This window comes from Dermacentor andersoni, chromosome 2 (assembly GCF_023375885.2).
Source record: "Dermacentor andersoni chromosome 2, qqDerAnde1_hic_scaffold, whole genome shotgun sequence".
NCBI lineage: Eukaryota > Metazoa > Arthropoda > Arachnida > Ixodida > Ixodidae > Dermacentor > Dermacentor andersoni.
This window is the reverse complement of record NC_092815.1, coordinates 239,710,962-239,723,108: the sequence shown is the minus strand read 5'-3', so window position 1 is coordinate 239,723,108 and position 12,147 is coordinate 239,710,962. Positions and strand designations below refer to the sequence as shown.

General features: G+C 45.5%; 1 protein-coding gene across 2 annotated transcripts in view; it reads left to right on the top strand.

Moving 5' to 3' along the window:
• The window catches only part of LOC126539892 (uncharacterized), a 242,735-nt gene that overhangs the window by 162,818 nt on the left and 67,770 nt on the right, over positions 1 to 12,147 (top strand). For both annotated transcript variants that reach the window (XM_050186702.2, XM_050186704.2), the window contains exon 16: positions 5,867 to 6,007. In XM_050186702.2, the coding sequence (XP_050042659.1) occupies positions 5,867 to 6,007 (141 nt within the window). The remainder of the gene's footprint in view (positions 1 to 5,866; positions 6,008 to 12,147) is intronic.

Genomic DNA, 12,147 nt, shown 5'->3' with positions numbered 1-12,147 from the left:
GACGTTGATGAAGTACTACTTGCCTTTGTCATAACCAAAGGAGCATGCGCTTGAGCAGGTGGTGGCGGTAAATCTTCCTCATGTGGTGAATGATGCCTTGGTCCATTGGCTGCGAGATCGATGTGGTGTTCAGAGGAAGAAATACCATCCTGATAGCTTTCAGGTATGGGATGTCACCATGCGCCAGGCAATTATCAACAATAAAGAGTCAGGGTGTCTACCAACTGGGAAAACCGGGAATTCTCAGGGATAACTCAGGGAAAACTCACGGAATTTGTGCCTCTATCAGGGAAATTTAGCTGTAATTTTATTGAAAGGGTAGAAAGTCGCGGTAATGCTGGCTCTAGTAACAGACAAGAATCGTAATGAATCATCTTTGACGCCCTGTCGTCGGCTGGAGCAGTTGCCAATGTACATTCAATGACCGATTTTCCGGATTCCCGATAATTTGGACGGCTTCGCGGCACCACCACTACCCCATAGAGTCAATGTATCAGAACGTCTGAAATTTTGGACGCAAGAACTCTTCGCCGTCCGATTTTCCGGACGTTTTGCCGTAACCGCAGGTCCAAAACGGCATTAATCAAAGCCACCACCGATGCCATTTTGATTACCTCGCCACCTTGAACCGACATTCTTGCACGCAGATTCGCTGGCAGCCGTAACCACCACTGCAGCAACGCTAGGCCTAGCTGCTTCGGCGTTCGCTACGAAGCTTCTTGCCGTTGGGTGCCACGTATTTTATTGAAAGATTTCGCTGCTGTCAGCAGTGGCACAGACTCCGCCTTTGTGGTCCTCGCGATTGGCTTAGAAGCTTAAAAAGCACAGTGCATTGCATAATGCCGGTTCCCGAAAGTCAGCTTCGCTTCTGTACAGAAATGTTACTTGGTGAAGCATATGCAAACGTATTGTAGTGAAGCATAACAAGCGTGGGAAGGGGCTGTTGCCACTGGACACAGTATATATTCCTTAATTATACACACATGTACCCGGTATTTCCTGTCACAGTACGAGCACCAATATGCCTAATACGTGTTCCCACAGGCCAGCAGAGCGTTTTCGAATGTGCGTGTGGCGGATTGAGCCCTTAAGAGCAGTAAATAACATGCATTTATTTTTTCTGACCGGCCGATTTTTCGGACGTTTTCGCGGCCGCTATAGGGAGTTCGAAAAATCGGACATGCACTGTGCAACTGACGAAGAAGATGCTTCAAATGGTCGATGGGGCGAATGAGTGGCGGAAGGCGGACAAGAACAGAAAGGACCTCCGCATTGGGGAATGAACGGGAAAGGAAGCGTGCTGCCACCATTTTGAGCTCAAAATACAGTGTTGGTTGACACCGAGATGCAGGTCTCCCTCATCCAAACCAAAGTAAAGTCTTTAAAGTAGTGAAACACAATACTGAGGCTTTGTGCACGGGCTGAGAGTATGTCATGATAGTTGAGGTTGATACACCAGCGGTTGAGAGAGAATCTCACTTGTGACAAAGTTCGGGCCTTATACGACTGAGTTTGCTATCAGTTGACAGAAATAGCTCATATTTGAAAATATTTGCTTCTGTGTGCATCTTCTTTCTATTTGTATTTGAGAATGTCTGACTCGATGTGCTATTGTTTAGAAGACATTTTATTTGCTGTGCATTTTACTAACCCGTCCCTTCTATTCTTTTTTTGAATACCATAAACACTACTCCTTAGTATTCAAATTGCATTAAGTGGTTTCTTTTTAAACATTTTTTTATATGCTTAGTAGAGAGTGACAGCATCGGGCGATATGGTTTCAGCCCGTCTTGACATAAAACATAGTTCTGCATCGCTCAGGGAATTTTGCAAAGGCACTCAGGGAAAACCTAGAAAACTCAGGGAATTTGGAAATGTCAACTTGGTAGACACCCTGAGAGTACATTCCTGCATGTGGCTGCGAACTTGCGGCCAAGCTGCTGAACTTAATCTTCAAGTATTGCGCCTGTGACCCAGGCTTTCTTGTTGTGCCGGTAGATAAGTTCATCCCTTGGTGGCAGCTGTGCATATTTAAACTAGCGAGGTTTCCCACTCTTTCCAACTACGAGTAGCGGCAGCTTGTGTACACCGCACATGTTCCCGCCTAACAGAACAGTCATTCTTTCCTTGCCCTGTTTTCGATCCTTGACCACGGTGTCATTCGCGGTGAACATTTTTGTGGGCAGCATCTTTTAAAGAAGGGCTGCCTCGTCAAGGTTGTACACATCGTCTGCACCGTACTCGCTAAGCAATGGAGCCAATGTGTGTTTCTTCCCGTTGTCGACGATGCTCTTGTTTGCGCTGTCGCTCTCACCGCAGACGGCTACGAAGGCCAAATTATTGCACTCTTTGAAATGGCTGAACCATCCAATTGCTACACTTGAACTCTTCATGCCGAAGTTGTAGAGCCAAGTCGTTGGCCTTCTCGCGCAGTATCGTTCCATTGACGGGAAGGTGGGCACCGTTTGCTTTCTGCAGCCAGCGAAGTAAAGCTGATTCGACACCTTGGTACGTTTGAGCCTGTACTCGCGACCGCTTTGAAGAATGTATCTTGCTGTAGGCCTCCAGTACCTTCGACTTGTTCTTCAATATTGTGGACAACGTCGAGAGGGGCACGCTGTGCCTTTCAGCCAACTCTGTCTTGGAACACGTGTTCTTACCTGCTTCTTGGATCAAGCAGAACTTCTGCTGCAGCTTTAAAGTCTTATACTTTGGCATCTTCACTCACTTGCACTTCTGCACAGTTCAGAAAAAAAAGAAAAACATCATGCTAGCTGCAACACCCCTAACCACCGCACACAAGGAAGTGGCGCAGACCGGCGTTGCGCGCACACACGTTGCCGTAGGCACATAGAGAAAATGGGCGAACGGCAGCCAGTGGCAGCGGCACGGAACGCGCTGAAGCTGCGACCGCTGCGACTGCGAGGAGCGTACGGAGTGGGGGACGAGAGCACGTGACAAAACCGGTATGCCCGCTGCATTGCAGTGAAGCACATCTTCTACTCTACAGGCGCGCACTTTGGCGGAGCGCCGGGCATACCATGGACTGATTTTTGTGCTAGCAGTACTACGGGTCGGATGCTTCGTCTATAAATAATCGCTATTGCTATGTGGCGTCGTCTCACGGCTCCAAATAGCCGTCGTCTCGTCAGGTTTATGGGGAAATGGGATCGGGAATTGCTGCATAACACTTGAAATCTTCGAATTAACTGGGTTGGCCTAGGCCGCCTGTTTGAATTATCGTCAAATTTACATTGGAAAATATGGGACCACGGAAAACCTTTAAATTATCTGGGAATTTGAATTACCCGAGTTCGAATTAACGAGGTTTTACTGTATTGCTAAGCTGTAATCATGTGATACATTTTCCAGCCGCTAGATCCTAAGTAAGCAACAAAAGGTGGGAGGCATACATGCTATCAGGAGTAGTAGGTGCCCACAGTGGTAGCTTTCCTGCAGTATTTGCCTGCCAGTGTCGCATGAAAATGCCACCACGCACCTGGTTTCATATTCTGGTACACAAATCTTCTCATGGGTGATCGCACTTTGCTATTCACAGCTATCGCTGCCAACCCATTGTGATGAGTAGGAGTGTGCAAGTACCGAATAATAGATTTCAAATCAAATCAATAAAAAGAAAAGCTGTATATCAAGTCAGTAATAAAATATTAGAAAATGTTTAACAAATTTAATGCATACAAATTTTCGGCTAGAAAATACAGTGCTGAACATTCTCTGGAATCTCCTAGCATTGCATACAAAGAATTCAGTAAGCTATTAGTAACTTGGGCATATAGAAATCAAGGTATACAGTACAGTCTACTCTTATTAAAGGGAACACCAAATTAGTATGCCAGCACTGAAAACAGCTCAGTTCTAGTACAGTCAAACCTCGATATAATTGAGTCAGTAAAATCAGCAATTTGCTTCATTATATCGAAATTTCGTTGTATTGAAATTAGACCTTTTATGCAAACAAGTATAGTCGCCAATCGATTTTGCTTACGCGGAAAGGGGCCTCAGAATTTTCTGAATTATCAGCTAATCAAAAAGACCAAATTTGAATGAGAAAACAATTCATTTTGATAAATTGGGAAGCGGCAAGAATGATATGGTTTCATGCCACATACGTTGATGATATCTTCACATCGACGCTATGAATTAAGCAACGCCAGCCACGCTTTCGTGTGCACTCCGCCCCCGTGACTGATAGCATCGCCTGTACTGGGACGATGCTATCAGGAAAAGCGCCGGCAGTGGGAAGCGAATGCTTCGTCTGCCTCTCACTCCAACGGGTCACTGAAACTCGTAGATTACGCAACCTCTAATTCTTCATGCGCGGGAAGACAGTTTACATGGTTCCACGCCGTCTTGGCATACCCACTCTTTGCACACGCAGCAGATTACCTCTAAAGCAGGGTGCATGGCTGCGAATGCGCTAAACAGCGCTTACAGCTGTGCGCAGCCGCAGCTGAGACGCATGCCAGAAATCGAGACATGTGCCAACTTACCCCTCACTCCGCCTTCTTGCGCGCAAGAGCTCGCTTCCCTCCGTTTCCCTTTGCTCGTGTGGGAAAGCGGCTCTCATAAAGCCACCATATTTTTTGTCACCCTCGCACACTTTCACTCACACTTAAAGCACGCAGTGTGCGAGGTGCGATAGGATCTTATCGCATTTGGTCTTTATACGGAACATGATGCGGCAGCCCCATTTTGGCGGTTGCTCTTGTCACGCAGCGTGCGGTTTGGGAGGTGCGTTTGCAATCAGCCACTTGTAATTCAATCATTTTACCGTCTGTGTCTACAGACTTTTCTGTTCATTGTCTCGCCATTTTTTTTGCGGCAGCAGTGATTTCGTTATATTGAAATCGCATACAAACTCACTTCATCATATTGAATTTCTATATACATGGGGTTCTATGGACAAGAGGTTATGTACAGTTAAATACTTCATTATATAGAGAATTTCATTATATTGAAGTTTAACTGTATATGAGGGTTTGGAAAACATTTTTTTAATTAATAGAATTTCTGTTGCATAAGATCAAGTGCTTTCTTTTTTTCCTCTGAAGCTAATGAATGGGTGACATCCTATTGCGTTAAATACCAATGAAGTTCCCAAAGTTTCATAGTGGGCCTGTGTTTTGCGGCAACATTTTACTTTTTGCATAGAAAGTATTGCTTTCCAGTTTTCCCCCAAAGTACAGAAGGGCGGCTATCCAACTTTACGGCAGGTGGTTTATTGTAAGGCCAATCTGCGCAACAGACTATAGGACCGCACATCACATGACTCGCATCACAGCTCCGCATGTAGCCAGCGTTGACGGTAAAGAATGGGAGTTGTCTGTACCGTTTGAATGTCAGGTTTGCCGTGATTTGCCATGTGTTAAAGATTCTGAAATTTGGAGGGTCATGGCAAGTTCGCGCAATGCACAGCCATGTGAAACTCAGTAAGGCGACAAGCCACCTTGGAAACGAAAGCGAGTGTATGGGATGGCAACAAAGTTGTTAACAGCCATCATCTTTGCAACACATTATATGGCGGCCTTTCATTCCTGATGCAAACATACTGTATTGACATGTATAGCATGCTGTGCACATACAATTGCGACATGATACCTACAGTCCGCTCTGCATTCAGTATGGAGAGCGACATGCAGTATCAGTTATGGTAATTCTGATCGGGTAATGTCTAGCAGATACCACTGTGGAATACTCTTCATGCAATGCTTTCTAAGCAGTATGTTGAGTTGCAGTCCTTGTAAAGGTTGAAGAACCAACTGCTGAGACAGGATGCAGAGTAAGGTTTTGTCAGAGGCAAAGGTCCATACATGCACCATAATTGCTTGTGGACCTCTTGTTGCAGAAGACACTAACAAGCTCAGAAGAAGGACGGCGCCTTCGGGAGGAGAACCGCTGCCTGGAGCAGGAATTGGGCCGTCTACGCCATCAGCTGTCACGCACCGTGGATGCCATGTTTGTCCCCCAGCCACGCACCAGCACTCCGGTGCGTCAGATGCTGCCACCAGATGGCCACCTTCTGCACGAGTGGACAATCTCTCATTGCATGTGCATGCTTATTTACCAGAGGTAGCAATGTGCAGAAGTGCATTGTCGCATCCATAGTGCTTATTATATTTTCTTAAAAGGAAAACTGGCACTGTTGTATGCATGAGAATGCTGGGATGTGGTTTCTTTAGATTGGCTTCTTCCTCGGAGAGGTAAGACACTGGGAAGTGGATAACAGTGTTCAATCTGTTTCATTCTCCACCAAACAGTATGTAAATTCAGATAACGACAGGGCTTGCACTCGTCTAAAGCAATGCTTGAGCATTACAAGGCTGGCTTGGCTCAGAAGAGCATTGGTAGTATGGAGAGTGGCCAGGTGTTTTTGACTGATGCTAGAGCCTTGCTGAAAACATTGCTAAGCTGGCAGCTGTCAATGAAAAATTCATAAGGTGTAAAAAGGCAATGTCTGAGCAGCTTTACTCAATTTGAGGGAAACTAATTATAGCATGCTGTGTGAACAGGTTCGTTGTCTTTATTTAAATTAAAGGGATACTAAGGCTTCCCTTTTTTGTATTCAGAGGCAGAGCAGCATTGTTTTACAGAATAATACTTGTTCATTTTAAGTGTTCGAAATAGCCTTGGGCATGCCCAGCAGCTGGAATTTATTAGCTCCAAAGTGCTCCAAAGTTGGTATTTGGGCGCTTGAAACTGCTCCGAAAATTGCTCCAAATCTGAGTTCGTCATTGGCACCACTGGGCTGCCAGAGACACAGCATCCCTTAGACGTCTGTTTTCCTTGCAAGACAAGAGCTTAAGGTGAGGGTGTGTGCAAATGCAGCAGTGCTGCACATGCTCGGAAGCCTGCTAGCATTGCACAACAGGAATCTAGCAAGCTATCAGTAACATGTAGGTACAGTCGGGCGCAAAAGCTTATGGACCATAGGATCTGAAAAAAAAAAAGAAAGGAAAAAAGCAGAATATCTGAGCAACTGCAGAACGCCCAGCCTGGTATTTGGATTTCCTGATTGACAGTGACAGTGACAAGAACTTTATTAAGAGTGTCCTGAGGAACGTGATTGGGGGAACCGAAGGTTCCCCGATCAAGTTGGTGGCTCCGCCCACGACGGGACAGGGAGATGGTGACTCTCCGCGACGTCGCGGGCCCTCTGGACGGCCTGTAGTTGGTTTGGGAAATCCGAGCTTTTCAGCAAGGCGTCCCACTTGGACTGGTTATGAAAGTCGGAGCCCGCGTTGTACGGGCACAGCCAGAGCATGTGGTCGAAGGAGCAGCACGCGTGACCGCATTTGGAGCACGATTGCGGAAAGTTCGGGTCTATCCAACTAAGCGCTCTAGGGGTGAGGTACGATCTCGTCTGTAAAAGCCTGAAAGTAACAGCCTGAGCCCTGTTAAGTTTCGGGCTGGGGGGAGGGAATTTTCTCCTGCAGTGTCTGTAATGTGACGTAATTTCGTGAAAGGTTGTAAGTTTATCTTTGAAGGGGCAATCCTGCGGGAGAGCCGGACCGCTAGCTCGGGCGCGGTTCGTGAATTCACGCGCCAGGCAGTTGGCCCGCTCGTTAGGTGGTATTTGAACAAAGTGGTGTTGTATGGTTTTACTGGATACGGTCGCGAACTTTAGTCCATAAGCTATTGTGGTTGTCTGTACATAAAAATCAAGACATGCAGCATGGTCTACTCTTAATAAAGGGAACACCAAATTTGTATGCCAGCACTGATTATAGCTCAGTTCTGGTATATGAACGTCTGGTTAAATATTTTTTTTTTTTGTCAATAGAATTTCTGTTGAATAAAATCAAGTGCATATTTTTCTCTTAAACTAATGAATTATAGGAATGCTATGTTGTGCTGAATACCAATATTCTCAGTTTAATAGTGACCCGCCATAATTCCTCAGTGGCTATGGTGTTGGGCTGCTGAGCACGAGGTTGCGGGATCGAATCCTGGCCGCGGTGGCCACATTCTGGTGGGGGCGAAATGCGAAAACACCGGTGTGCTTAATTTAGGTGCACGTTAAAAAAACCCAGGTGGTCGAAATTTCCAGAGTCCTCCACTATGGCGTGCCTCATAATCAGAAGGTTGTTTTGGCACATAAAACCCCGTAATTTAATTTAGTTTAATAAAGGACCTGTATTTTGCAGCAATCTTATTTATTGCATGTAAAGTTTTGCTTTCCACTTCTTCTCCAGAATGCAGAAGGGCTATCCCAACTTTACGGCAGATGGGTTATCGTAAGGCCAATCTGCATGGCAGATGAAAAGACCGCGCATCACGTGACTTGCGTTGCCGGCACCGATTGTAAAGAGCAGGTGCTGTCTGCTCCGTTTCATTGTCGGGTACGGCGCGGTTTACAACCTGTTAAAGAGTCTAAAATCTGCAAGGTTCCGGCAAGCTTGTGCGACCCCCCCCCCCCCCCTTTCCTGTTTATCAGCCATCCGCACCAATGCATGCAACCAGGTCATGGCGCTTTTGCACGCGCCGTGTAAATCCAAAGCTAGTTTTGTGGTGGGTTGCTCGAAGCTACAAAAAAAACCAATGTGCGTCAACAAAGGGCATTGGTAATGAGGCCACCGTTCTGTGTCGCAAATGTGGCAGCCGTGAACAACTTCGTTGCTACCCCACACACTAGCTTCTGTTTGCAAGGTGCGTTGTTGGCTTTCCAAGTGTCGCGTAGCTGCTGCCAAAGGATGTGTGTCAATTCAGCACGAAACCATTAATTAGTTTTGTCGCCGACGCTCCATATGAAGCAGCGCTGATTAGGACTAGTGGCCTAGGCAGTGTGGCCGGGATGAAAGTTTGCCACTGGCCGATGTGTTAAGGGGCCGCAAGCCATCGCAGAATTATACGGATGGATTATCATCTGAGTGGTCCCGAGGCCATGCATACGAGTTAGATTGACGGCTGTTGAAGTAATGTGAAGTTCATTGCCGCGTACGATGATGATTTATTGGCCTCCCCTTTGAAATGGGGTGGTGACATATAGTCACCTAGCCTGCTTGCCTTAATCAGGTGTATTGTACATGTTTTTCATTATAGCAAGTTTGTATACATCTCCTTAACCTCTTTTCTGTTCCTCAAAACTTCTCTATTTACCTATGCCTGTAACGGATCCAGTCATACGAATCTCTCCCCTGCATTTTTTCCTCCCATACTCTAAACGTCTCTTGCTTATCTCAACTGCTGACCAGTTGATGCTTTCTCCCACTTTAAATCCAAGCTCTTCTGGAAGGTGTACGTTACCTCCGGGTTTCACTGGGTGAATCCCTTTGCATTCCGTTAGGATGTGCCGAGTGGTCTCTGGATTTTCGCAGCAGCATACACATGTCTCATCTTGTTGCGAGTATTTGCTCCAGTATGTTTTTGGCCCTGGGCAACTAGCTCGAGCCTCAAACAGCAAGGCACTGTCCTTTGCGTTATCATGCAGATTTTACCTCGTAATTTCTTTCTTCCCATTCTTGTAAATCTCTATTGCCTTCTTTGTTTCCATTCTTTGCATCCAATTTGCCGTCTCTGTTTCTATCACTTTTTCTCTGATGGCTCCTGGTTTTTTATTTACACTTCCAATTACCCTGTATCCAACACGACCTGCGTGCCTATCAGTGGTAATTCGCCCTTTTCCTCGCTTTACAAAATACATGCTGGTAATGTTGCCCTTCCCGCTGTTCATGTCGCATTATTATTTCGATCAGTCCTGTCGTCGACCCAGACAAACCTTGTGCTGACAGAGGTGGCTCCGGCTGATGCGGTGCCATTCTGTGAATTGTGGCATTCGGGCACTCTGTGTGTGATCCCTTCATCGGGCTGACATCAAGCAGCACTTGCAGTGACAAAGTCGGCTACCGCATCAGCCGGGACGACTCATCAGCGATGCACTCAGCGGTCCTTTTGCAGCAAAAACAAACTGAAACATTCGCTTGAGTAGCACCGAGCATGAGGGGCTCTGCGGCACACGCGGGCATGTGGCACTTTGAGGGTCTCTACACTGAATACTTGAAAAATGGAATAGTAGATATTCGCTTTCCGAATTGAATTATTCGAACATTCACTGTTCAAATCGAATGAGTGGTATTGGATATTTGCACACCCCTAGTTTAAAAGGCTCTGTTTCTTCAGCCGCTTCAGTCACCCTCTGAAGAAGAGACCGAGCCGGTTCCAAAACATCTGGAACATTTTAAATTGGCTGGAACAGTTTTCGTTTCTAAAACGAAGCTTACATGACCTATTTTGTAGCTGCATTGCTTCGAAAACCATGTCATTGTATCGGTTCTGACAATTTGCGATACATTGTTTAGCAGGCAGAGAACAGTAACCAGACTCTAACAATCGGATGTTGCAAAATATTTGATTAATTGCCAACATACGAAAATACCGAATACAGTGAAAACTTTGACTCTCGTCCATTCGGAAAATCTGATAATTCGGACTCTTCATATGGTCCTAACAGGTGTGTGCATCATTTAATGCAATCAAATTCTCATTAATTCGGATGTATTTGGCCACACATCAGTTAATTTGGACAACTTGGAGCTCGGCAAGTGTTGAGTGCTGCAAATGTGTGAAGCAAAAGAGCAAGAACGGCACTAGCGTCTAGTCGAAACGGAGTATTGAAGTCGGCATTGCCACAGTCATCAACAGTAATTGCATGTGAAAAACAGCAATACCGCAATGCTTTGTGCCTATTTGTGCCATTAAAGCCTTTATTCACGCACATAACACCGCGTTGGCCGTGTGCTTTCAGTTACTGCAGAGTCACCATCCATGATCACACTGATAGCGACCACGGTTTCATCTGCAGCTGTTGCGGCAAACGGTAGTTTTGTTTTGACTCGATACAAGGCTGTTGAGGATTAAAAGTACCAGCTGCATCACCATGGATGAACGATATGTTGGCAACCAGCTCAATGGCAAAAAAAAGAATCGGGATGTGCGTGCACTAGTGGAAAACCTGTCTCAACTGAAGGCGTGCGCCATGGCTGTGCTACGAAGGAAGTCACGAGGCCTTCACCACTGCAAGCGCTAATCAGTCACGAGATGACGTGATGAGAGTTGCAGCTTCCGCAGTGCTGTTGTGCAAAATAGGTACAAGATTTGCTGATTAATTCAGTAAATAAGGACAAGTTGACATACTAAGCATTTCTTTATTGTTTTCTTAATACCCTTGATAATTTCACAAGGGTTGAAATCCGGGTGAGTTGGTACATAGTTGAAGGAAAAAACCAGTCAAAAACACAAAAGACAAGAGGAGAGGTTCACATCACAACGACTGGACTATCAACTGTGAACCTCTCCTCTTGTCCTTTGTGTTCTTGACTGGGTTTTCCTTCAACCTTAATTTGACATTCGGTTAGCTTGGAAATTTTTTTCGTTCCCGTGAAATTTGAATTGCTGAGGTTTTATTGTACTTTTATTTTTAGTATAAATAGTTAGTGTATAATATTCAATTTGTATTCGAAACTTCGAGTATTCGCCCACCTCTACACCTTACCAAGCCATTTGGGTAACAGTTTGTTGCTGTTGTCATTATTGTCCTGTCCAGTGTTCACTTTCTTGTTTTTATTTAAAGGAATTTTTCACTATTCCCTGAAGCCACAGGAAATCATAGTTATAGTGATACACCTGACAAATGTGTTCACCACAGCTCTGACTGCAATTGTACTCGTGGAATGAAGCTTGTCAGGGAACAAATTGCTCATTCTTACTTCTGCCATTTTAATACCCGTGTCACACGGGCGTTTGGAAGGCCTTCCAACCGATAGTCAGTTGACTCAAAGGTCAAGTTCGAGCTGCTACACGGGCGGTTTCAAAGGCCGCCGAGTCAATAGTCTATCGAGTCAATGGAGCACCCTACAACTCAATCGAAATCTCGATGGCCTTTGAGCAACGGAAGCGGAAACAGCGCGAACATGCCCTCTCGTTCACAGTATGCTCGTACTCACAGTTAGAAAGAACAAATCAAACCAAATGCTTTAAAAATACTATATATGAGTGTTATTCATTATTCAATAAAGTGTTTTTGCCACTTGACATGTGCGAACACACACCAAAACAGCAGCCGCATCGAGCGGCGCAAACGTTGCCGCAGTTTCGCTACTCAACTACTTAAAAACTAAACATATATGTATG